This window comes from Podarcis muralis, chromosome 6 (assembly GCF_964188315.1).
Source record: "Podarcis muralis chromosome 6, rPodMur119.hap1.1, whole genome shotgun sequence".
In the NCBI taxonomy this organism is placed as follows: Eukaryota; Metazoa; Chordata; class Lepidosauria; order Squamata; family Lacertidae; genus Podarcis; species Podarcis muralis.
Genome location: NC_135660.1, coordinates 14,987,243 through 15,014,721, shown reverse-complemented (window position 1 = coordinate 15,014,721; position 27,479 = coordinate 14,987,243). Strand labels below are relative to the sequence as shown.

Genomic DNA, 27,479 nt, shown 5'->3' with positions numbered 1-27,479 from the left:
AGGAGTGCCTTGTGTCATTAACGAAATTCAAGAGATGTAACAGAGAACTCGAGTACAGCTTATCCCAAATATCCAACATCATCCATGAAACCCCATAAATCGCAATAGAGACTAAAGAACCTTATGGTTACAAAATACAGCTATAATAATACTTTCAAAGACTCTCTGTCCTGCCCCAAGGACTAGTAATTTAGGCTGGAGTCCTAAACATGTTGACTACAGAGTGGGACTCACTTCTGAGTCATCGTCCTTAGGATCGCTCTGTTATTAGTTGAGGTTCTCTATGGCTATAGGGACGCGGGTGGCACTGTGGGTTAAACCACAGAGCCTAGGACTTGCCAATCAGAAGGTCGGCGGTTTGAATCCCCGCAACGGGGTGAGCTCCCGTTGCTCAGTCCCTGCTCCTGCCAACCTAGCAGCTCAAAAGCACGTCAAAGTGCAAGTAGATAAATAGGTACTGCTCCGGTGGGAAGGTAAACGGTGTTTCCGTGCGCTGCTCTGGTTTGCCAGAAGCGGCTTAGTCATGCTGGCCACATGACCCAGAAGCTGTATGCCGGCTCCCTCGGCCAATAAAGCGAGATGAGCGCCGCAACCCCAGAGTCGGTCATGACTGGACCTAATGGTCAGGGTGTCCCTTTACCTTTACCTATCACTATGCTTTTAATCAAGAACTGTGAGTGCTAAAAAGGAGGACTGGAGAGGAAACGTCTCTTTTACGGTGTCTCCTGAGATGTCAAAGATCTAGTGCAGTCTATTAAAAAGAAATGGCATTTGTTCTAGTAGTTTATGGCAGTTTCAGTTTAAGGGGTGTTTTACGAGGCTTCTCATGAGAAGTCTAAAAGCTCACCTTACGCCTCTGTGTGTGTGTAAGTTGTAAACTGCCTACAACAAATGGCAGCCTTACCTGCACGCTGGCACACACGGCATCGGGGACCTGGTACTTCAACTCGTCAGCCGTCTGCTGAGATTTCGGCAACAGAAAAGGGTAGGAAAGGGATCTGTATTTGGGCTTCATGATCTTGGAAAGAACAACCACAAAAGAAGCATAAAATACAGTGTCAGACTTCCATATGTTCAGTTTCAACATCATGTTACAATCCTATGCATATTCCCCCATATGCCACCCACCTGACTGGGTTGCCCCAGCCCGCTCTGGACAGCTCCCAACAAAATACTAAAAGCACAATAAAACATCAACCATTGAAAACTTCGTAGAATTTGTGAATGCTTCCTTATGCAGGCCCATATCCCTGTGAGCAACCCCACCCCACCTGAAAACCAGAGAGAAAGTTTCTTCCCCAGCTTCCCTGCCTACTGAAGTGGTGCAGTCTATTCTCACACCTTAAAGGTAAAGGTAAAGGACCCCTGACAGTTAAGTCCACGACTCTGGGGTTGTGGCGCTCATCTCTCTTTACAGGCCGAGGGAGCCGACGTTTGTCCGCAGACAGTTTTCCCAGGTCATGTGGCCAGCATGACTAAACCGCTTCTGGCGAACCACAGCAGCACACAGAAACGCCATTTACCTTCCCGCCGGAGCGGTACCTATTTATCTACTTGCCCTTTGACGTGCTTTCGAACTGTTGGTTGGCAGGAGCAGGGACCGAGCAATGGGAGCTCACCCCGTCGCAGGGATTCGAACCGCTGACCTTCTGATCAGCAAGCCCAAGAGGCTCTGTGGTTTAACCCACAGCGCCACCCGCATCCCACTTGGGAGGGGAATAGGGGTCTCCTAATAATTCTCAGCACCCTTAACAAATTATGGCTCCCACAATTTTTTGGGCGAAAGCCACAGGTGTTTAAAGCGTTAGCGGTGCTTTAAAAGTATGGTGCAAATGTGGCCGAGCTGTGAGTGAGCTGACGGCTAAAGCCAGATTGGCAGCCTTGCACATTCTCTCCTGCCATTCCTTTTCACTTAAAGTCCACTTGTATGGTTTGTAAACGAAGCAGATTTAATCTGCTTCCATGACCAAAAGGTCATGACCACCACAGCGCCACCCACGTCCCATTCTCACACCTTAGAACTCTCCTGTTTCGTCCCCTCCTCATTTTGCTGCCTTTGTAGGTCAAGCCTCAGAATGCAGCTCTGCATAGAACTCATCGTATAAACTAAGAAACTACAAGGAGGTAGTTATGCAGGCTCAGGTCTTCCATCAACGCAAACTCACCTTTGTGAAGTTCCAGCGCTGAATGAAATGCCGAGCCACATCCCGGGCAGCTTTCCCGTGTACCACCGAGGCAATGTCATGCCATGGCATCCTGGGCATGGTGTAGCGATCAATGAAGTCTATGTAGGCAGAAAAGGAAGCGTACATGATCTACCTGAGAAGTATCACCTGGAATTTTGGTCCAATTTGCACTATGCATTTAAAGCAGTACAGTGGTACCTCAGGTTAAGTGCTTAATTCGTTCCGGAGGTCCGTTCTTAAGCTGAAACTGTTCTTAACCTGAAGCACCACTTTAGCTAATGGGGCCTCCTGCGGCTGCCGCGCTGCCAGAGCACGATTTCTGTTCTCATCCTGAAGCAAAGTTCTTAACCTGAGGTACTATTTCTGGGTTAGCGGAGTCTGTAACCTGAAGCATATGTAACCTGAAACATATGTAAGCCGAGGTACCACTGTATCATACCACTTTAAACAGGCATAGCCTACCCCAAGGAATTCTGGGAACTGTAGTTAGCTATGGGTACTGAGTGTTGTAATGAGGCCACAATTCCCTTCATGAAGATACCCTCTCCAGAGATTCCTGGGAACAGGGACTGATAGTTAAACCACTCTGAGGTAGAATCTACACACATATAAAAAAAAGTTGTGAAAATGCTTTTTTATTAAAAAATAAGTTTGAAAAACATATTGAATTTGCCATAGCTCACCTTCGCCATCTAGTGCCATGTTTGTATAATGCACTTTACAACTTTAAATGTTTTATTTGCAGCTGAGTCCTGAGACTTGTAGCTCTGTGAGGAGGATAGGGGTCTCCTAACAACTCTCAATGTCCTTAACAAACTACAGCTCCCAGAATTCTTTGGGGGAACCCATGTCCACTTTAAGTGGTATAATAGTGCTTTAAAAGGGGCCCTAGATATGCTTCCCATAGGTATTTGCTTGGGTAATGTGGCAAAGAAGGTGCTGGTATTATTACACTACAGACTCACAGGCTCATAATGGAGATGTTCCATAAAATCAAGTGCTGGTTAAGATGCAGCAGGAAACGAATTAGTCAAAGCACTTCCCTCCTCCTCTTTCAAGCCATTAAAGAGATTGCAAGATTCTACTTCCAGTTTAAAACTAACCATACTTTCCTATGACGCTCAATCTTGGCGAACTGGTTTGCTTATGCTCTTGTTGATTAACAAAGATGACCTAAAGCCCTGTAGGCCTGACCCTGCAATGCAGCAGGTTAAGTGGATCAGGTTGTGCTACAAGCAGGAGAATAGATGTAGGGAGGAACTAGTGTCTGAATGATGCAGCAAGACTTTTTGAAACGCTGAGCCTAGCAATGGGGTGGGACACTATTTAAGCAAAATGTCTGGGGCCAGCACTAGAACCATGACCTGGTCTGATTTGTTCTCACTAACTAGAATTCAAACAAACCAGAGTTCCATATATTTGAATGCCATCGGGAACCGTGGTTTGTTTAAAATCACAGGCAAAAACTTTCAATATCCGCTGGTGCACAAAAGAGGAGGTGGGGGAGGGCATGACCCTAAGGCTCGTCATGACACATTCATGTAGCAGGAAATCATGCCTCACAGAATCATAGTCTGTAGAGATGGAAGGGACCCCAAGGGCCATCTAGTCCAACCTCCTGCAATCTCAACTAGATCCTTCATGACAGATGGCCATGCAACCTCTGCTTAAAAATCTCCAAGGAAGGAAGGATGCATGTTACATCTCAAATGTCCAATTGTGTGGAGCTGGGGGAAGGCTGGAAAAAGTTGTGATAAATGCTGGGATCCTGGAAAAACTGGCTAAGGCATCTTAACCCACATTCAGCTCTCTTAAAAACTATGTGGACAACCTTCAAAGATCTGTGCTCAATAGCGTGGGAGTTGCTGCCCCCAATAACTACTCTATTCCAAACTTAAAAATGGAAAGCGTAATGCTGGTGGTCAACAAAAGAGGTTGAAAGACTCTCTCAAGGCAAATCTTTTTTTTAAAATGTAGTATAAACACCAACAATTGGGAAACACTGGCCTGCGAGCGCTCCAGTTGGAGAACAGCCTTTACCAAAGGTGGCGTGGACTTTGAAGATGCTGGAACTCAGGATGAAAGGGAGAAACGTGCTAAGAGAAAGGCACGCTTCGCAAACCCTCACTATGATCAACCCGGAAACCTATGTCCCCACTGTGGCAGGACGTGTGGATCCAGAATTGGCCTCCACAGTCACTTACGGACTCACTGTGAAGACCACGTTCATGGAAGACAACCTTACTCAGCTGCAAGGGGTAATCAAAGAAAGAAGCAGCAGCAGCAGCCCCAATGTGCTGTGTGAACTGAACCCAACACACCAAGGAACACCAGTTTGGGGAGTTTTCCCTGACCAAAGACAAAATGGGTGCAGAAATGATCCTGGTTCCCAATTGCAATAGTGCTTACCAGCAAAGGGTTTATCAAGCTGAATCCAATCTTTAAAGACAAAGTTGCAATAATCCTTCCCATGCCAGAACCTGGTCTCACCCAGAAGCTCTCCAACGCCAGTCTTCATGCTCCGGATAGAGCCTTTATCTGCCCCAAACAGGAAAACACACAGATTTATTGGAGAGCTCAACAAACCGCACATCAACTTTACCCCACTGGCAACACCCAGCATGGGTGCCAAAGCTAGTCCCTCGTTCAAATTGCACAGCAGCCAGGAACTCACCCTTCTATTCTCCTTTGCTTTCTTTCCTAATTCTTTCCTTTTACACCTAGAAAGTCTTTTGCCATTTCTAATTTTGGCACTGTCCCTAGCAATTTCAATCCTTTGATAAACAAACAAGCCCCGAAGCAAGCAAACGGGTTCAAAGCCTCAATTGCTCTATCTGTGTTATGGCTATAATAGCGCTTACACACGACTGTGGAAAGGATTGCCAATATAACGTATGTCAGCACTTCACATACCCTTGAGATCCAGCACAGGGGAGTGGTTAGGAGTGAGGAGATCCTGGTTTTAATCCCCATAAAGCTCACTGTCTCTCAGCCTAATCTACTTCATAAATGTAATATAAGACATAAATGTAATATAAACGCCAAGCATTTTTGTTCTTGGAACAGCTAACTTTTTTTCCTAGATGGTATCCTGCTTTGAGATCCAGGAGGAGATAAACACCTTTCTTGACTGAACATTCACGTGACGCCAAAATCTTAAGTCCTTCTTGCCTTATACTCCCACTGCCCGTCAAAACAGTGAAGACCCACTCACTGGAATCACTGTCTATACTGCTCACGCTGTCTGCGTGGTGTAGGCCGTGCCGGTGGAGCTGCTTGTAGATGCTGAACCTGGCAAATCTCTTGGGTTTCCCTATTCCTTTCATCCTCAAAGGGTCCAGAGATTCGTCGTTGTTCTCCTGCAACTGCAGCTTCGTTGGGGCCTCTGGTTGAGGGACGGTGGCTGGCTGTTCGTCAGTGGGTTCAGCTGAAGGCTTGAGGCAGGAAAGAAGACAGGTTAAGGGCTTGTCTAAACAGTTGTGGTGGTAGTGGGGAGAACATGGTACAGTCTTCAAAGGCCGTTTTGAAGGCAGATGGGCCAATAAAATGACCGAACACTCACTCCCGCAGAAAGCTAGAAGGGTTCATATACTTGCACGCGAGAGGCTATTGGAAAGGTTGATGGGCTGGTTGCATGCATCCACGAACGGCTCTATCAACCACATTCTCCAAGCAATTGCAAAGCCAAATTCTCTCCCATGAAGTCAATCATAGACCCATAGAATTGTAGAGTTGGATGGGACTCCGAGGGTCACTAGTCAAACCCCCTGCAAGGCAGGAATCTCAACTGCAAAGGGAAGAAGGAGATGCTCCTAGCCCCCCCCCCCCAACTGTGGGTCAGCCTAAATGAGGGCCGGGAGCAGGGCTACAAATGTACATACAGCAAAAAAATGTGTATATTTTTCATAGGTAAAGGTAAAGGTACCCCTGATCGTTAGGTCCAGTCGTGGAAGACTCTGGGGTTGCAGCGGTCATCTTGCTTTATTGGCTATGGGAGCCGGCGTACAGCTTCCGGGTCATGTGGCCAGCATGACTAAGCTGCTTCTGGCGAACCAGAGCAGCAGACGGAAATGCCGTTTACCTTCCTGCCGGAGCGGTACCTATTTATCTACATGCACTTTGATGTGCTTTCGAACTGCTAGGTGGGCAGGAGCTGGGACTGAATAACGGGAGCTCACCCCGTTGCGGGGATTTGAACCGCCGTCCTTCTGATCGGCAAGCGCTAGACTCTGTGGTTTAGACCACAGCGCCACCCGCGTATATATTTCATAGCTGCATTCAAAATTGTGTTTATTAAGAGAAATTCACACTAAAATGCTGAGGATTTTTTTTTAAATCAAATTGCAGATTGCTGCAGAAATGTGAAGAGCTGAATTTAAGATTTTAAAAATGAGAAATGGAGAGAACCAAAACCGACAGATTATCTACCCCAAGTATGAACAGAGAAGCAATCTCAGATACAGCTCTGGAGATATATGCATCCCCCAGACCAACAGCTGAGGTTGTGGGATCTGAACTCACTGAGAGGTTGACCACAGATGCAGACTTGGTCGCTGTCATTCGTTTTGCGCTGCCGACGTCGGTCAGTCGGTGCTCATTGTCATCCCACCTGCCATAAGCCAAGTCGATGCCTCCGACAAAGGCTATGGACTGGTCAATGACCACCAGTTTCTCATGATGAGCCCACAAATAAACGGTTGAAGACACGTGATCTGGGTGCCTCATTACCTGCATGGAAAAGAGAGAGAGAGAAAAAACCCAACTTCAAGCTCAGGTTATGTTGCAAGAAAAGCTGCCAAGAGTTTTAAAAGACAATTTCTAAATCCCTGAGAAGACTTTACATTTTACGGTTACAATTTACAAGTGGGAACAGCAGCATAATGTTACAGTGTGGGAGATTCTGTTCGGTGTCCCAGACAGTCACCTCTGTCCTCTCCAGCATACTCCATTCCCTAATGGAGGGGAAACTGCTTTGAAAATGTCACGCCTATTATATATATTAAAAAACCATAGCATCCTCTGCAAAAGGGCTGTTTCTTCCTAAGTTGATCCTGAAATTACAAGCTCAGTATGGTATAGTACCGTATTTTTTCGTGCATAACACGCCCCAAGACGAACCCCCCTTTTCTTTGGATCACAACAAAATAGTCCAAATAGCCGTTAATCGCTCTACAACATGCCCACCGCTGCAAATCGCACGCATCGTCGTGGCCACCAATCGACTGCACGCTCACTGCTAAAAGCCCACCTGCCACCTCGACGCAACCACAGCCAATTGCACGCATGCCTCGCCGCTACCATAAATAGATGGCCCAATTGCCACAGCCAATCGTCAGCAGGCCTTGCCGCAGCAACCAATCACACGCCCAATCGCTGCTGCCAATCTCTTGCTGGCTGCTGCCATTAATCGCCCGTGCCCCCTCTGCTATCTGTGTATAAGACGACCTGAAATAATTTTGCCTATTATTTCTAAGGAAAAAAATATTGTCTTATACACAGAAAAATACGGTATTTCTTTTTTTAATATGAATTTTATAAAAGGAATTAATAAGCATGCACATCATAAAGGGCACGAATACCTTGATGTTGGAGTGCAGGTGCATTAAGGTACGCTTGCTGTACTCACTGTTGATGCCAAGAGCAAGCTCCACCTCTTTATAGAGCATCACAAAGATTTTCACCCCTTGTTGCTGTCAAAAAACAAAACAGGAGTTACGACTCTATGCAGATCTGACCAGTCAGAAACAAGATGGTTCGTGGTCATTTTATAACACACTCTCTTTTGTTTGCAAGACCAATTTCCAGGTCTCCCACTGTGCAGGAAAACTGAAGTCTGTTGCCTGTGTACAGCAAACAAGGTACAGAATAATAATAATTGTATATCTTTTCCTTATTTTGCTTCTGCTAGTCATGAACGGCATTTCCCCAGATAAATCTGCCCATATACTTAAGCCATCATTCTCCGGACCCACCTTACGGTGATTAACTAGGAACAGGGCCTTTTTGGTAGTGGCATGCTGTTGTGGAATTTGCTTCCCAGGGAAGTTTATGTGGTCTCTTCTCTCATGAGCTGCTGTGGCAAGCTACTGAGTGGTATCTAGCAGCTTCTCAGCGAACTATTCTGAGGCGCTGGACTGACTCTGCCCATCCAGACTAGCCATTGGATCTTGCAGGACTGGCAGAAGTATAAAAGGACTTTCTGTTCCGGTTGAGCTTCACTTGAACAACACGGTCTTCCTGAGCTCTGGAGTGTTCCTATATCCTTGGTCCTGTCTCCTGATATTGACTTACGGGTTGCTTATTGATCCTTCCTCCTGGTTTTAACCATAGATCAGCATGAACAAGCACACATTCCGGTTGGCAGAGTGAAGACTGCAGCCACATTGTTGCCACCTCCAGAGAAACCACGAGCAGTAAATCAAGAAACTTGGTTGCAGCTCGTGGTTCTCCTGGGAGAGACAAACTACTAGCCTGGGTCTGGAGGTAATGGGAAGCCAAACCATGGCTTAGCCCAAGAGAAGCTGGAACAGTGGAGGAACACCATGGCTACAATCTTTGCATCAGAAACCTGCACATTTGCTTGTTTGAGCTAAGCCATGGTTTGGCTTAGAGATGCATGCAAACTGGGTCTCTTTCTACAAGATAATAATAATAATAATAATAATAATAATAATAATAATAATAATAATAATAATTTATTTATACCCTGCCCATCTGGCTGGGTTTCCCCAGCCACTCTGGGCAGCTTCCAACTGAATATTAAAAACAATACAGCATCAGACGTTAAAAACTTCCCTAAACAGGGCCACTTTTTTAAAAAGTAAAATAGTTGTTTATTGCCTTGACATCTGGAGGGAGGGCATTCCACAGGGCAGGCGCCACTACCGAGAAGGCCCTCTGCCTGGTTCCCTGTAACCTCACTTCTCACAGCAAGGGAACCACCAGAAGGCCCTCAGCGCTGGACCCCAGTGTCTGGGCTGGATGGTGGAGGTGGAGATACTCCTTCAGGTATACAGGACTGAGGCTGTTTAGGGATTTAAAGGTCAGCACCAACACTTTGAATTGTGCTCGGAAACATACTGGGAGCCAATGAAGATATTTCAGGACCACTGTTATATGGTCTCAGTGGCCACTCCCAGTCACCAGTCTAGCTGCCACATTCTGGATTAATTGCAGTTTCCGAGTCACCTTCAAAGGTAGCCCCACGTAGAGTCTATATTGCAGTTCTATATTGCAAAGGACATTTATTTTAGCTGGTCTATGCTGGTCTATGCTTTTAAATGTTTGTTAACGGTGCTGCTATTGTAAATTTTTCTTGCATTGTGTTTTATAGCCACTTTAGACTGGCTATAAATAATTGTATAAATAAATAAAGAATACTTTAATAACCAAAAACTCACTCTAACAATACTGCTCAGTGTTTAAAATCTCGTTAGTCCCCAAAGAAAGAGTGAGGAACCTTTGGTTCTCTAGGTGTTGATAAACTACAACTCTCATCAGTCCCAAAAAACATGGCTAATGATCAGAGGTGATGGGAATTGAGGTTTAACAACATCTGGAGAGTCAAAGGTTCCTCACACCTACCCTAAAAAATACTAATCACAGGACTGGCCTAGAAATCCCAAGTTCTGAAATCAGAACAAACTCGCCTCCGCCTGCAGCGTTCAAGAAAACTGTTTTCCCCTCTAGTGTGATAAAGAATCTTGTGTTCTCTCTGCATCTACTCGCTACTCTTTCGTGAGTCTGAATGTTATGGATTGTTTGATTTCTATCTCAGTCCCAGAGTGCAAGGCAATATTCAGGGAAGGAGCCCATTTGCCACGAAGGGAGTAATCCTTTCTGACCCGTAAAAGCTTGAGAAGGCACTTAAGGTTCTCCTGACCGAGGCCTTTTATGATGATGACAGAAAGATCCCATTAAAATAATCTTTCACCTCAAGCTCAATATCACGCTCTGGCCCACATAAGAATAGAGTATGGAGTATGGAGACAGCCAAGCGAAATTCTCTCCTAATTAGATCTCTATCTCCCTTGGAGGAGATTGATGCCAACCATTATCCGTGTAATGAGAATCCATTCTGAAAGCAGGCACGCATTATAAATCAGGCTGCACTGCGATGGCAACTTCTCGAAAAGCCAATTTATGCTATCTACCGTTATCAACGTTTATATCATTCGCAGTTGGCCAAAGTGAGTACACAGAGAAGAGTACAGCCAAGACCAGGCAGGAACACAGGATGAATGACGGGCAAACCTGCTTCAGCTTACAACAAAAATCAGCCGGGCTTCCTAAGAGTTCAGATGGAACACCTATAAACTCTACAAAGGCTCTGGAACCCTGGTTGGGGTTATTTGCATTCAAGGAAGGCTCCTAATCTCTGCCCCCTTGTTACTCCTTCCCCTGTCCTCAAGCTATGGCTGTTTCGGAGGGGGAACAGGGTTTGGTAAGACCATCAGGATGCAGGTCATACATTCCTCAATGCAGAGCATCTGGGCAAACAAGGACCATTAACACACAGGAAGTTCATAGATATAAGAGAGGAATCTCTTCAAGAACTTCCCCTGGTTGCTGTCTGCCTACGTGTTCTCAGCTAAGGGGGATTAAGGAGGCAGAGGAAATATTTAGAGCCTTTAGGAGAGCCAAGATGGCTTTTGTATTGCTCTCCTCTACTATTTTATGGCTTACATACTTAGGTATGTGTGTTTGCCTTGTGCAATTGTCAACATTCATTCTATATTTGAGACCTTAGAATTACTATAACACTTCAGTTTCATCAAGTGTTTACAAGTGAACTACCCTCTTTCAGCCTCAGTTTCCCGTCTGCAGTATGGGGATAATATGGCCTAGCCATAGGCGCTAACTCTATGGGGATGAGGACACCTCAGCCCCCTAAAGTATGTGGGGGGAGGCTTAATAGTGGTGTTGGGCCTTGTCAGGTCTAGCGGTCTCCTCCAGACACACGTGATGTCACAAGCGTGTGTCAAATGTGTGATGTCACGCACACACGACGAGCCCCCACCCCAAGTCAGGCGGAACTCAGTGCCTCTGGGCTTAGCTTTCAGAGCTGTGTAAAGACTCGGAGAGCACAGAAAACTTACAGCTTTCCGCCTCAAAATGCAGTCTAATCTCCAGCGGTTGCCTTCCACCACTGGCCGTTTCATGAATATTTCTGGGCTCAGCCTGAAAGAAAGAAAGAAAAGTTGGTTGCACCAACTTCAAATATATTTTCAAATATAAGCATATCTATTGGAAATTGTTTTTATTAGCAGTAGTACTACTAGTAGTAGAAGATCTATTACCTGCCCTTCAAAAGCAGGTCCCAGGGCAGGATACAACAATTAAAAACTCAGAATTAAAAACAGTTCAGTATGTTACCTTCAGAAGAATAGGGTAGATTCTGAAAACACAAATCTCAGGCACTGAAGGCCACTCCTACCTACTTCTGTAAAAACAGCGTATCCGCCCTGATGCATTAATAAATAAAAAGCCCCTTGGAATGATTTATTTTCTGAATGTTCTTTTTATCCATTGTTTTCAACAATGCTGCAGTATATGTGACGGCCGACATCTGTGATTTGAGTCAACAAATCTATTGTTTGTGGAGTGAGCTCACGGAGGAATTTGTCACTCAAGTTCTGAGGAGGAGGAGCAGCAGAAGCTCCTGTTAAATCCAGAGCACATGCAGGACACCATGCTATCTTAGCCAACATGAATTATTCTGAAATTACTGCAGCTGTTTTGTAAATTAGACCCAAATCTATTCATGCAGCGCAAAACGTAATGGTGTTTACTTTCCAGTGGGTGCCGCAAGATGTACTCCCCTGTACGTGAGCTTAGGGTGGCAGCACTTAGGGCAAATTCAATATATTGAGGGCTGCCATATTTATCATTCGCAAAGGAACGGGAGGTGTGGCTTTTTCCCCCTTCAAAATCAAAAGGTACACACAGGTGGTGCTAGGTGAATTGAATCTACTGCCCCATCCACCATTCCAATGAATCTTTTTCCAGTCTGGATCCATTGCTGAAAGTGAGCCATGAAGATGAGATAAGTCCCTGAAATGTTGGAGCTTTTCGGTCACAAATTTGGGGCATGAAATCAGGGGTCAGGACGAAATGGGGCGGTTTCAGATGATGAAAGCGGATTTTGAGGTAGATTTTGGGTGGCCATTTTTTTAGGTCCTAGCATTTTCCACACACAAAATTGCCTCTCATATCAAGGCTATATTATGCAAGGGGGGGGTTGCAGTGGGGGCTAAATTGATGGTACACACGTTCAAAATGGAAAAGTGCCCAGCTGAAAATCACTAGAGGCTGGTTCATTAGGCTGAATGGAGCATTGGAGAATTCTGATGGAAACAGAAGCTTAACTTGCCAATGTTCACTTTTTCATCCCACATCCAGAATGCAAATCAATTCGACAGATATGATCGCCGTTTGCTGTTACAATTTTCAGTCTCCCAACAATACGTAACTGATGTTTCCTTCCCATCGAAATGAATGGTGTGGAGTAACAGAATAATGACATAATTAACTGTGTAATTAATTACATAATTAACTATGTAAAGTTCTGCCAAACAGCTGACAACAAGAGAAATAACATAGTTTTTTGTCAGAAGTCAAACGAATGAAGAATGGAAACAGAGCTAAATATTGCAAACATGGATCAGAATGGAACTTCTTGCCCCACCAACCTCAGAATTTCTGAAAGGCAGAGCTTTGTCCTGGATCTTAGGCAATAATAAAAGCTCAGCAACTTTTGGTGTGTCCTGGTTTTTACTTTTTGAAATATGGCAACCCTACCTATTTCCCTCACAGCGTGGTTTAACAATCCACCTCTCTTCTCGGGGAACTATGGGAACTGGAGTTCTGCAAAGGAAAGTGGTCTCTTCTAACAACTCTCAGCACCTTTAACAAACTACAGCTCCCAGAATTCTTGAGCGGAAGCCGTGACATCAGAGTGCCTTAAATGTATGGTGCAAATGTGGCCTTACTAATGACCAGTCAAGGGGTGATTCTGCCGGTCAACCTACTGTTAGGTCTCCTTACCTTTTGCCCTATCACTGCCACAAATGTTACCAGGCAAGCACTACAGAAACTTGCAAATAATCTACACCCTCCCTCCCTCTCCAATTTTGCCAACTAGCAGTCAATTTTTTTGGGTGTGGGTGGGTGACAATTTCACTCAGTCCTAGTTCCGCTTGCCTCACTTCTATGTTGCATATTTAGATGTAAATATTGCCCTTTATATGGGAACGGAACAAATGTGTGTGAATAATAATAATAATAATAATAATAATAATAATAATAATAATGTCTGCCACTGTCATGTCTATCTTAGTCCTTACTCTGGGTGGATAATGACATTTCCATCCCTGCCAAATGGAAAATCCAGTCTGCACCAGTGTTTGAATGATAAGGGGGAAGTGGGGAGCCGGAAGATTCTGGAAACAGTAGCTTAGAGAACTGGTAGAAAAGATAAATGGGCAAGTATCCGCTCCCCTGTAATTTGAGCACCAGTCTTTGTGCCTCACATCTTTCAATTGGGCTGCTAAGTGTTAAGAGAAGGCAGCTTATAAACCTCGATTTTTCACAAGAAGGTGAAAATGCAAACATGGAAAACTAAGCACTGGCTGAAAAGTTACTTCTCTCTCTCTCATTTTCATTTTTGGCTGGTTCCACTTTGGTTTCCTGGCCAAGTGTCCTGAAAAGACCTTTACAGCAAAGCAACATTAAACACCCTGTCTCTGCGACGGTTGTTTCTGTTTCCAAAACATCTGGTCCTGCTGTTCAGCCTCCATGCTGAAAGGGCCCTTAACAGAGCAGCCTTAGAACATTTTAATGGAAGGCAGTCAACCCGGTGCCCTCCAGATGTTTTGAACTACAACTCCCATCAGCCCCTAGTCAGCATGGTTTGTGATGTAACATGGAATCTAGCTGGATTTTTCTGAACCCCACAAACCTGGTTCCGTCGCTAGTGGCGTGAGGGCCGTGTGGGCATTGAACACTTTGGCCTGGGGACCTGCTGACTGGGGGTGGATAGGAGTTCCAATCCAAAACCTCTGGTTTTGGCAAAGGGAACGCTTTAGGAAGTAAATGTGTGTGTTCACACAAGACAGATGGAGATAGAGAATCAAACCGTGCAAATTAAATACTAACCACCAATCTGTGATGAAAATCTCTTCCTTGGCAGCTTCCATGGCGTTGGCGACATCTTCAAAGTACCCTTTTGCATTCACGTACCTAAAAGCAACAATAGTAGTTTGATTTCTGTCCAACTGAGAGGGAAAGAGAGAAGGAAGGGGAATGGCAGAGGTATGCCCAGCAGGCTTCATACGGTTAACTTTTCATGTAGTTTGGGACAAAGACAGAGGGACACAAACAGATATGAAAAGAAGAGTCATTCGCTGGCAGCGGGAAGAGAAGCGACTTCATTTGCTGCTCCTGGCAGCTGCCACCCTCACCCCAAAATAGCCCCCGGCCACTGTGTGAGGTGTCTGTCGTCTGATACACACACAGACTGAAGGTTAAGTAATCCCCCCCCCCCCCAAATCTACAGTATGAACCAAAAATAAAAAAGAATGAACTGATTATGATTTTAATGAACGTGTTACAAAACAAATGAGTTTTGACAACAAACAAAAAGTCTATCCAGAAACCAAGAAAATTGCCCTTGGGTGCCTCAAAAGAATATTTTGGGTCACTAGAGGCCAAAGTAGATGTGATGTAGGAGTGCTCCCTTTTTTTTGGAAAAGAAAAAGAAAAAAGATGTTGATAATTTATTTATACCCCGCCCATCTGACTGGGTTTCCCATGCATTGATAAAAGTGCTAACACAAAATGGTTCAATGGACAGAAAAAAACAGAAAAAGAAAGAAGAAATACTTGTGTCCTGTAGTGGTGAGGACTGTCATAAAGAAAAGTCCTGAATGTAGGGCATCCATACATATAACCAGCCACTTAAAATAAAATAAAATAAAATAAAAGCAGCGACAATAGATTGGGACCAGAGTGTTTTGTTTTTTTTTTTTTTTTTTAAAAAAACCCTTTCCCTGCAGTTCCATTTCCCCAGTTGAAACTCTAGCTGCATAATTCCTGGATGTTTACTCCCACTGGACAAGCAGTAGCTTGAGGGGGGATTTTGCTCGGCAATTTACTAACTCTTAATCAAGGTGTAGCAGACAGTTTCATCAGGAAGGCCAATTTCCCACAAAAAGCTAAAAGGCAGAGATTCTTTGCAGTATAATTACATCACATTTGGGGGTTTGCACACAGGAGTCCACAGAAACTAGCTTAGAGAAAAAGATTGCCGCCTTCCCCCCTTTTAGATGGTATGGTTCCTGTGTCATCAACAGGCAGTCAACAGGTTTTGCACCTCACTGCATCTCACGCAGGGAAAAGCTATGAGAGCAGTAAGCCACCTCTTACCACTTTGCCAAGGTGTTCTCCTGGACAGCTGCGTAAGAGCCAAATCTGTGATGTTTGAGGAAGTTAGTGCCGTTTTTCTGAATGAATTCTTCTATCCCTTGGCACCACCAGAGAGCATGTCTGTAGCTGTTGCACTTCAAAATCAGTGACCTGGAAGGGGGAAATAAAGCCGTGAAATGAGAGGGGGGGGGATTATTTATTATTATTATTATTTATTTTATTTCTATACTGCCCTATACCCGAAGGTCTCAGGGCAGTTCACATTAAAAGAAAAGAAAAGGAAGACCCAAACAATAAAGTCTTGATTTGGGAGGCAGTATCTCTCTGAATACTAGTTACTGAAAGTCACAAGGAGAGCAAAAGCTCCTGAACTCAGGTCCTGTTTGCAGATTTCCCATAGGTATCTGACTGGCCACCGTGTGAATAGACTGCTGGAATATATGAGCCTTTGGTCTGATCCAGCCATGTTCTGATCTTCTTATGTTGACTGGGCAAGCAGGTTATTTTCATTTTACTGATGATTGCTTAACAAGGTACGTAGCTTTGTTTCAGAAGCTGGCACTATATAGAGATGGTGATCCAAAGACAGTGCCTTAATCCATGCAGGAAGATGGATGAACGAACACAGTGGGGCCGTTTTGGACATTTCCCTCAAAATCTGCTGCCCTCTGCAGCACCAGCTGTTTTCGAAACCACTGTCTGGAGACTCTGGGGATTAACCCAGGGCTTTCTGAATGCAAAGCAGATGTTCTACAACTGAGCTACAGCCTTTCCCTTGTAGACTGTGCTGAGACAGGAAGTGAGGGAATTCGTCTACCAGAGAAATTCTGCCTTGGCCCCGAATATGGCGGCCGAAGGTACCATAGCAAGGTCTTCACACTACCCTGCCCACCTTCGTTTAGCTAACAGCCGCTAAGATCCTTCTCCACAAACGGCACAATGCTGAATTTGACTGTGCTATATATAGCAGCTCTTAAAGTTACCAAGGAGGCCCAAGGCACAGAGAGCAAGTGGTTATGTATCAATGGGTTATCAATATTTGACAAGTCTTGTACAGTCAGGTGAATAATGAAGAGTGTCACGAATAGGGAGTTGGGTAAATATCCCAACTATGGCTTCTCTCAGTTTTTCGTTTTCCCAGTATTAAGTTCAGATCTCCATGTTTCTATGTCAGTCTGCATTTCCCTCCCCACTCAGAAGCATTTTAGTGTGAATTTTGCCTCACAAATACCCATGCAATTTTGCCTAATATAAACATTCTTGCAAAGCAATTTCTCCTAATTCTCCTAATTCATTTGCATACATTACTTACACTTACACTTTTATCCTAGCATATACCCTTTCTCTTTTTTTGCACGCATTACGTGGGTGTGTAACTGCATCCCAATCTGGAGAAGTGTGAACTTCAAAGAATGGCTGTGTTTCAATTTGCTGTATTGTTTCAATGGTGCAAAGGAGATGCAAAGTTTGCCTTTCAGTGTGAACTGAATCGAATCTCTCCCACATTCCTAACCACAAGCCGTGGCGTGAAAAGGTCTCACCTGGAGAGATTGTCTATTCGCAGCCCGTGTTTCGTTTCTGTCTCTTTCTTGCCAATCTTTATGCTGAACTCTTTATCTACCAGTAAGACAAAGGAAATGGCTCCACTGTCTGGCTTCATGTACAAGAGAAAAGAGTCCTTGACTACTAGCCACCTAGGAAAGAGATACAAAACAAAACAAACACACACACACAAAATTACATATATTCATCAGGGCTTCAACATTTAGCCCATGAATCGGTAGCTAAATCAACGAAAACCCTTTGTGATCAATTACAAAACTGTCCCTAATTAATCAGGCTTTTTTATATGGTTAATTGTTTTTTAATACATGTGTTTGCAGAAATCGCAAGTGGCTGTGGCTTGGTGGTAGAACATCTGCTCCGCACACAGAAAGTCATGGGTACAATCTAAGCCATCTCTAGTGTTATAGGAAAAAACTGCTCCTTTTCCCTTATGGGGTATCCAAGAGGCCGTATAAGAGTCCTTAAGTGGGTTCCCTATCAGTAGGAGAAAAGAACAGAGGCCAACCAGAGAATATTGAGAAGCAAAGCAGCTAGTAAGCATGATCTTTATTAAACTGTTGCAACATGGTCCTCACTAACCACACGCAGGAGGGAGGAGGAACCCAGAACAATGGTGTGACAGCCCTTATATAGACTTTTGAAACTGCCCACCCTGTACCTCAAGACCACCCCCCAAAAAATCATACATACATCACAGGAGGAGGTGGTCTACAGCAGAAATACAACACAGGATACCTGACAATGGTTACTGGTTGCTTTACCTGGGCAGCCCAGCCATTCTTTTGTGTCGGGGGGGACGGGGACAAGAAGGCACCCTGCGGGGGCTTGTGGCAGCGCGAGCAGCCATCATGCCACCGCATGTGAAGAATCCTCCATTCGTGGCTGCAGCCGCGAGCAGAGGATCCCAGCGCAGGTGGCAAACCGTTATGTACAGCACATGTGCGGCGTTGCATGCATGTGCTGTACATTACAATGCCGCACATGCACTGTACATAGCGGTTTGCTGCTCAAGCACCGTACAGATGGCAGTGGATCCCTCCATCGCCGCTACAGCTGCATGTAGAGGATTCTCCATTCGCGGCTGTAGCGGCGAAGGAGGGATCCCAGCACCATCCGTACGGCGCTTGAGCACTGCCGGCAGCAAACTGCTATGTTCAGCACATGTGCGGCGTCACTACGTAGGGCGCATGCATTGTACGTAGCGACGCTGCACATGCGCCCTACGTAGCGATGCCCTGCCCCGGGTGTCATGATGCCTTCATTCGCCCCTACTCTGCCACCTCAGGATTCTACCACCTTGATTTTGTCTCTGTGTGTGGGTGATCCTGCCCAACATGGTAAGCCACAATATGGAGCCTGTGCTAGTGACCCATGCAGACCTGCCACTGGCTTGCCCGACCCAGAAATAAATGAGGCTTCCAGGTTAGACTGGGATTTGTGCCTTGACAATACCAGCCCTCACTCCCGTCCCTTTGGCTTGTGACTTCCAGCTCCCGATTTATCTCGTTGTGTGAGCACCTAAGGCCCAGCCCTGCAGGGCTGGGACACATGTGAATCAGAATTCCAAATGGTTTATATATAAAGGCATGCTTCCTTAATGCCAGTAAAGTTAATGGGAAGGGTACTGCAATGCTTTGAGAAAGGTTTAATTGCCAAGCAACAGGCTCCGTAGCATAACAGACACCAATCTGGGTGGGGTGGGGGGAGAGATGGCAATCACTTTCTTCAACATACACTTCCTAAGAACTGTGGGAGGAGGAGCTGATTTATAGCTAAAATCTCTTCAAAGCTATTTTTACCAGCTGGGCATGGGCACACGTAATTGGTGTACTGAAATGCACATTTTGCAAAGCTTCGTTCTTGGAATGCATCCATTTACCCCAAGGGGAAGGAAATTGCGCTTAGGAACATAGGAAGGTGCTTTCGTCAGGTCACTGATCCAAATAGCTCAGTACAGTGGTACCTCAGGTTAAGTACTTAATTTGTTCCGGAGGTCCGTACTTAACCTGAAACTGTTCTTAACCTGAAGTATCACTTTAGCTAATGGGGCCTCCTGTGGCTGCCGTGCTGCCAGAGCACGATTTCTGTTCTCATCCTGAAGCAAAGTTCTTAACCTGAAGCACTATTTCTGGGTTAGCGGAGTCTGTAACCTGAAGCGTATGCAACCTGACGTACCACTGTACTGTCTACACTGACTGGCAGCAGTAGTCCATTGTTTCCAGCAGGGGTCTCTCACAGCCCTGTGTGGAGAACCTGAGACATAGGAACTAAGGAAGTTGCCTCAGACTGAGTCAGATAATTGGTCCATTTACCTCACTATCGCCTACAACTGGCTGGAAGCAGCTCTCCTGGGTTTCAGACAGGCCTTTCTTCCTAGCCCTAACGGGAGATGCCAGGAAGCGGCCAACGATGGGAAGCCTGGGAGCAGGACCTGAGTGCAAAGCACACCTGCCAACCCCTCTCATTCCCCTCTCTTGCATTGCTTCACGGGGTCTCTGCCATGGGAGCATATTCACCCAGTGCTTTTCCAGCTGCACTGGCTCCCGGTGGAGTACAGGGTCAGATTTAAGGTGCTGCTTTTGACCTTTAAAGCCCATCACGGCCTAGGACCCTTGTACCTACGGGACAGCCTCTCCTGGTTTGCCCCACGGAGGACCTTAAGGTCCATAAATAGCAACACCCTAGAGGTCCCTAAGGAAGTTAGATTAGCCTCAACCAGAGCCAGGGCCTTTTCAACACTGGCTCCGGCCTGGTGGAACGCTCTGCCTCATGAGACCAGGGCCCTGTTGGATATGATTTCTTTCCGCAGGGCCTGTAAGACAGAGTTGTTCCGCCTGGCCTTTGGCTTAGAATCAATTTGACTCCCCCTCTTTCTTTCTTTTTTCATTTCTCCTCCTGTGATGAGGCTGCATTTCAATGCTTTAATGTTGTATTTTAATCTTGTTTTTTAAGTTGTACTTCAATCAACTTGTTTTTATTCTTGGTTGTTAGCCGCCCTGAGCCCGGTCTTGGCTGGGGAGGGCGGGGTATAAAGAAAATATATTATTATTTTATTATTATTGTGTTGCCAAACAGGATGAGGAAGCTGGGGCTTCCCCTCAGTTGAGCGAGGGGCTCCACCCCACCTCATAGCAGAGCCAAGCTGCTCACAGTAAGTTAGATAAGACTAGGCCTTGGGGGATTCTGCTGTTTGGCATATCTGCCAGGGATTCGCCTCTGCCTTCCCCTTGACGGGAGTTGAGCCAGACATCGGATGCCCCATAACATGAGGAATTGAGGTCATTTCTCTGGTGGCAAAGCTAGTTGGTGGAGACAATGGCTTGAGTGTAACATTGACCCCAGCCTGGCCAGGACCAGAGCTCAGCATCGTGTTCTCATTGCAGACTGAATCGAGTTTTTGTGAGATGCCTCAGGACAGTCCAGTACTTCTCAGAAGGGACAATGAGGCAGGGAACACAATGCACTTTTGCTGAGTTGGCGCTCAAGGCTGTCTCACATCTGCCTCTGGCGCATAACAAAATAATATTTTTTTAAGGAGGAAGAGGGAAAACAGGCTTAAGAGAATTTTGTTGTTGAACAAGGAAGAGGTGGACTTAAGGTTGAGTCCTTTGACACTACAGTGCTAAGCAGGGTTCAGTGGGATTCACTCCTTAGAGAGTTTGCTTAGATTGCAACCTGAGAGAATGAAAATTGCAAGAGGCGCAATTAATATACTGTGTTGAGGGAAAGGGGAAGACGGGCTGATAGCAGCAGACTGAATCTAGAATGGGAAAATATCTTAAAGCCAGCCAAATCAAGGGTACTGCTACTATTCGGTTGGATCCAGATTTAATCAGATATAGTGTAGACTCACTGAAATGAACAAGACTAAGTCTGAATACAACTACATACATTTGTCTAAAAAGCACTCAAAGGCTACTAAGGCAGCACTCTTTGGAAGAATTAATTACCAAAAATAACTTTCAAATAAGCAGGCATAGGATTGTTCTGTTCAGTACTGAATATTCATACTCAAAGCCCCCACCCCCACACACATTAGAAACACAAACTGCTGAAAGTTAAAAGTATGACAATTCAACTGGATGCGTAAGACATAAGCCTGCCTATAAAATAGTTTGTTTAGACAGGAGTGTTTTCTGAGCAGGTCCCAAAAACCTGCAAAAACTGAATCTCGGGAGCATTAGCAACAGTATTCAAATTGATCTTAATTCAACAGGTGATCTCAGTGTGCAGCCAAGACCTGACTCACACAGACCTTTTATTGATTCACTCCAGTAACTACTAATGCACCTTCTCTCAAATCAAACTCCTCGTTCTTGCTCTTTAAAAGACAGCCCCAGCTTTCAACTGTCCTAATGGACAGTTTTCTACCCTAAAGCAATTTATCTGATTGCTAGAAGCTGTACTTAATTTTAACCAGGGTATAGCAAAAAGGATTCTTTACTTGGGAAAGTGTGGCCCAATTCTGGTTGCTGCAGCTCAGAAAGAACGGGGAGAGGTTCAGAAAAGGGCAACCAAAATAACCAAGGTGTTGGATAAACTCCCCTATGTTTACATTACAGGTTACATTTGGGGTTTAGTTTAGAAAACTGGAGATGTATGAGATCCTTCTGGATGCTAAACTAGGTGTGAGATCATAGATTAGTTGTAGTACCTGCAGGTAATTTTTTTCTTAAGCAATTCCTTTTGCTGTCATCAGCTTGCTTTGCCTGTAAATCCTAAGCAAAACTATGGCTTAGCGTAAATGAGAAAACATGCTGGTGCATGTTTGGAAAATCAAGGCCACTTCACTCCTGCTGCGATGCTACTGGGAATGTTGAAGACATTGCTGGGCTTCGAATTATACAGCTTGCATCTCCATCTGGGCTCATGGTTTGTCTCACCATTCATGGTCTGTTTAGGGGAGACAAACCACAAGTCTTGGTTTGGATGTATTGCTAAGCCAAGCCATGGTTTAGCTCCTGGTGTCATGGCGGCAGTGGGACCAGGGCAGGAGTGAAGTAGCTACAATTTTCTAAATGTGCCCAAGCATGCTTTCTCATTCATGTTAAACCATAGTTAGGCTTAGCATTATACACAACTGGAGCCCAAAGTTTTGGCATAAAGCTGGATCCCTCTTGCCGTTCTGGCTTCTGAGATTCAGAATTTTTTTTTTCTTGTTTTCCTCCTCCAAAAACTAGGTGCGTCTTGTGGTCTGGTGCGTCTTATAGAGCGAAAAATACGGTACTTTCCCACCCTGCTGTACAAACCTGAAAAGTCAATTTTTATAAAAGTACCTCTTTGACCACCGGTAGCACAGCTGTCCTTGCCCACAGCAATTCAAACCAGGTATTCTATGTCCTCCAGACCTTTTCATAATCATGCCCTCTCTGAAAGCAAAGGGCAGAGAGAGGAAACATTGCTTTAGCAAGCATTTGGAAGAAGCAATAGTTCGCAACCTGTTGCGAAGAGAAGTCTATATGCAAAACCTGTCTCACCACTACTGAAGTCTTTTGAGCCAGATTACAGTCATACAAGAAGACTTTGATGCAATCCCATTTTACATACCAGAAATGATCTCCAATAGGCGATTCCATTTCCTAACAATTTCCATAAAGGGCTTGTCTTTAATGTATTCCTGTTTGTTCAGGTGAACAGCTTCCTAGTCGAAGGGCCCCTCCAGACTGGGGTTTGTTTGCATTTTTGCATGCGTATTATGCAACATGTCCCTGATACAACGGTAGTACTGCGCTGTTTGCACATCATTTTGATTGATTAGCTGTTCTGCAATGCTTCCCCAGCGTTACCGAATGCTTGCTGTCTGGGGGGGGGGCAGCACATGCACCCCGAAACTTTTGCAGGCACAGTCTTGAGAAAGAGGCCTCCACTTGGTCTATGGGCAAAGGGCAGGATATATGTTTTAGAAGCAAGGAAACAACGAAACTTACATGCCCTTCGGTCCAAGATCATGGATAAATGACAGCTGACTTACACCAAGGAATTCCAGCTGAAAATACAAAAAGGACACCTATTAACTGAATGCAAAAGTCCAGAAAATAGTTAAAGGTTTGGGGCACCTTTTGGGGGGGGGGGGCCCACGCACAAAGGTGGCTGTTTCCTTACCACCACCCTGTGAGTTTGTGATGGGGACAAGAAGTCTGTACGGACTTTGCCTTTGAACCCATCCTTATCCTACCTCAGACTAACAATGGCTTGGCAATACTACTACTACTACTACTAGTAGTAGTAGTACTAATACCTTTATTGTCAATGTACAACCTGTGTACAATGAAATTAACCAAGCCTCCCTCCTCCACAAACACTCAATCTCATTGCACTCTGTGTGCTTGTTGCACAACACACCAACCCCGAAGGTCAGTTGCACTATATTATTTTCTGTTCAGCAGCCTAAAAGCCCACGGATAGAAACTGTTTTTTAGCCTCTTGGTACAACTAATTATACTTCTATATCTCCTGCCCGAAGGTAGAAGATTAAAGAGGTGATGGCCGGGGTGTGAATCGTCCCTGATATTTTTCTCGCTCTCCTAAGGCATCGATCCCTTGCGATGTCATCTAGCAGGCTCAGGGGACAGCCCATGATATCCTGTGCTGTGTTCACCACCCTCTGTAAAGACTTTCTGTCCGTGGCTGTCAAGCCAACGTACCACACTGTGATACAGTATGAGAGTACACTTTCTGTTGTGGACCAGTAAAAGGAAGTCATCAACTGTTGTTTAACATTGTTCTTTCGCAAGACCCTGAGAAAATGGAGTCTCTGTTGGGCCTTCCTAACCACCTGAGTTATATTGTTTTTCCAAGTGAGGCCTTCAGTAAGGTAAACTCCCAGGAATTTAAAGGAAGAGACTCTCTCCACACAACGCCCCCCCCCGATATACAACGGGGCTAGTTCCCCTCTCTTCCTCTGAAAGTCCAACGCCATCTCCTTTGTCTAGCTAATATTTAGGTGCTAGTTATTCTCTAAGCACCATGCAGATACTTTTTGAACCTCCCCCCTGTACATCTGGATTTGGCTTGTGAATCCAAGCACCATTGCATCCTGAACTAGAGATTCCAATGCAGGCAATGCCAACCACGTCTTCTGTGACAGAGATGAATGCATGCCGGGTCAGAACATTGACCCAATATTATCTACCCTGACTGGCCCTGGCTGTCCAGGGTCTCAGGCAGACGTCTTTCCCACTACCTTACCCTTTTAACTAGAGGTGACAGGGATTGAACCCGGCACCTTCTGCATGCAAAGTGCTACCACTGAGCTGTAGTTCCTCCCCACAAAGCATGTACAATATACTGTAGCTGCACGGATCTCCGGACATTGTGCAGCATTTTTGTATACATGAATTTTTGCGTTTGGCGAAAACCTTACATAACGAAAGTTAAAGTGCATTAGCTCTTAAAAACAAACAAGGTTAATATTTTTCTATAATCTGAGGTTAGTGGTCATTTTAATAATGCACTGGGTGCCCAGGTCTCAGTACTAGGATAGAAGAAGTGTGGTTTGGTATCGGGAAGTTGAAACCACAATATTTTATTTTTTCTCTCACAGCAGTGATTGAGAAAAGTAACTTGTGCTAAGAGTCATCAGTGTTATCATCATTAAAATCTTGCGTTTTATCTTTAGCACATTACTTTGTTCATTTATTAAAATGAAAAAGATGTATGTATGTGTGTGTGATTTTTTTTATGGCTGCCATTGGGGATTTGGGAGAATTTTGATTGAGCTCACCCTGAAAAATGAATCTACCTAATTCAGATTTGTCAAAACAATATGCAAATTGAAGCACAGTCATCCTTCAAAACTGGCACGTCTCTGAATTTTGCAATACAGTTCCCCAGATAAGTAAGGTGTACAAAAATGCATATACAAGGATAAAACGTGCCTTAAAATGCATATATATTAGTACAACAGCTAACGAAAAAGCATTCTATTAGGGAAAATTACTTGGCAAAAATATGTATATTATGCAAAATTGCATTAAACCATTTTTCAGAGAAGTGTGCACTGAAATGCAGATGAATTTTCATGATTTATTTATTTTTAATTGCAAACCAATGTGGAAATATGGAGGACTGAAGCTAAGATTTCAAAAATGAGAATCAGGGAGAATCAGACAGATTCACTCATCCCTGACTGCCTTAGGCATTTATTTAAAGTAAGGCTCTGCTTCTGCAGATTTTCAGGTCACTCAAATTGTGAATGTTACCCGAGTGATCATTAAGAGCAACACAGGATGCCTTTAAAACCTGCAGGTTTCCATCACCAAGAAATGACATATAGAGAGGATAACTACATCCTCTGTGTCTGTGCTTGAAATTTGACCCTCTCCCAGCTGTCCTCAGAAAGGCCCAATAACCCACTCAGGTTTCTGAATGATCTGTGGCAGGAATAGCCTAACTATGCAGCAGAGGAATGTGAAGGATTTGGTATCAATGCCTATTGTTGCATCAAAAGAACATCGAGGAGGGATCAACTGAAGGGAGAAGGGATAATGCAATGCAAACAAACAAATAAACAAACAGCAAAGTGACAGCTGTTAGGTGCAGATAAACCCAATGGACCTTTTGTGCCCATTGACTGCACAAGTCAGATTCTCATAAGCCAAAACTGAAGGAAAACTTGATGCAATGTGGCACCAGCAGCAGGCCTCGTTTTCTGGCAGCTATTTCTGTTATGTTCCGTTTACGTGGGAAACAAATATGGTAGCTCTTGTAGCACCTACGGTATATTTTTCAAAGCTGCTTATTTGTTTGCTACTTCTTAAGATGTCGAAACCAAATTCTGCATGATGGTTCCCGAGACCAAGAAACACATTTTGTATCTGTGCTTGGGTGCCATTTTGAATCAAGATAGTGGGCTGAACCTTACAAAACTGCACTGATTCTTTTGGTTTCTCAGAATTCCTGAGCAATGCCGGGTATGAGGCTGCTAGAGTTAATATTGTATGGTCAGAACCCAAAGAACCGCCCCTCTAGTTCTAGGAAGCTTCTGTTTTGTTTTCAGCTTCTATTTTGAAAACATTAGGAACTGCCTGCCATGGCACACACAGTAAGCCACTTTTGAAACCATGGAGAATTTAGCTCCCCCCCCCCAATAATAATAATAATAATAATAATAACAATAATAATTTATTTATACCCCGCCCATCTGGCTGGGCTTCCCCAGACACTCTGGGCAGCTTCCAAAAAAATATTAAAATACTGTAATACATCAAACATTAAAAGCTTCCCTAAACAGGGCTGCCTTCAGATGTCTTCTAAAAGTTGTTGTTCTCTTTGACATCTGGTGGGAGGGCATTCCACAGGGAGGGTGCCACTACCAAGAAGGCCCTCTGCCTGGTTCCCTGTAACTTAGCTTCTCGCAGGGAGGGAACCACCAGAAGGCCCTCGGCGCTGGACCTCAGTGTCCGGGCTGAACGATGGGGGTGGAGACGCTCCTTCATGCTACCAGGACTAGCCTTCATTTAAGATGCGTTAGAGAAATATTCCCCACACAATGCATGACCCTTGAAAAACATTGCCAGATCTAAAGAGGGAGGTTTGGCTGTCTCTGTGTGGCAGCACACACAAGAACAGAACTTTAGACAAAGCATTATGTACTTTAAGCTTCTCCAATGACTCAACATTTATGGGTGCCAAGTTGGCATAGCATTGCTTCTAAGAGCAAAAGGTAATTATATTATTACACATGCATGCTAATCTAAACCTACGTATACTGCAGACTTGTTGCAATAACTCTGCTAGGAATATAAGAGCTCCACTGGATCAGGCCAAGGGTCCATCGAGTCCTGCAATTGCTTTAAAACTATTCATTTATTTCATTTGATTTATGAATCGCTTCCTATGAAACCTTCTCACTTCTGGGAAGATCACCAGCATAGAACGTAAACAACCCTTTGCCATGTAGGGATGAGCAGATCTGTCAACTTGGTTTCTCCCAATTTTTCCAATCTTCAGCCTCTTCACATTTCTACATCTGTCTGTGATTTTTTTTAAAAGCCCTCATGAAGATTAATCAGCATTTTAGTGCTAATTCCTCTTAATATGCACATTTTGTATGCAATTTGGTGGAACCATGGTTTAGTCTGCCAAGTTAAGACCTACTCTCAGAGAGCAGTTATCAGGAAACACAAGGGAGGGCTCTTATTTGCCTTGAAAACAGAGAACTTTAAGAGGTAGGAAGGTGCCTTTATCAAGGCTGGCTAAGTGCAGATGTTCATGCTCAACCATAGTTAGGGAAAACAAACTATGGTTAAGTTGATGCTTGCACAAGGTCTAAAATCTGTCCCGCTCCAAGTATCCTGTGCA

General features: G+C 44.6%; 1 protein-coding gene across 1 annotated transcript in view; it reads right to left on the bottom strand.

Moving 5' to 3' along the window:
* Window positions 1–27,479, bottom strand: part of PLD1 (phospholipase D1) — a 114,859-nt gene that overhangs the window by 29,917 nt on the left and 57,463 nt on the right. Inside the window, exons 7-18 of the mRNA XM_028731576.2 lie at window positions 23,105–23,163; window positions 22,454–22,546; window positions 17,153–17,305; window positions 15,612–15,761; window positions 14,343–14,426; window positions 11,285–11,366; window positions 7,766–7,876; window positions 6,708–6,914; window positions 5,401–5,620; window positions 4,596–4,724; window positions 2,166–2,284; window positions 905–1,018 (exon numbers count right to left, since the gene is read on the bottom strand). Of these exons, the coding sequence (XP_028587409.2) occupies window positions 905–1,018; window positions 2,166–2,284; window positions 4,596–4,724; window positions 5,401–5,620; window positions 6,708–6,914; window positions 7,766–7,876; window positions 11,285–11,366; window positions 14,343–14,426; window positions 15,612–15,761; window positions 17,153–17,305; window positions 22,454–22,546; window positions 23,105–23,163 (1,521 nt within the window). The remainder of the gene's footprint in view (window positions 1–904; window positions 1,019–2,165; window positions 2,285–4,595; window positions 4,725–5,400; window positions 5,621–6,707; window positions 6,915–7,765; window positions 7,877–11,284; window positions 11,367–14,342; window positions 14,427–15,611; window positions 15,762–17,152; window positions 17,306–22,453; window positions 22,547–23,104; window positions 23,164–27,479) is intronic.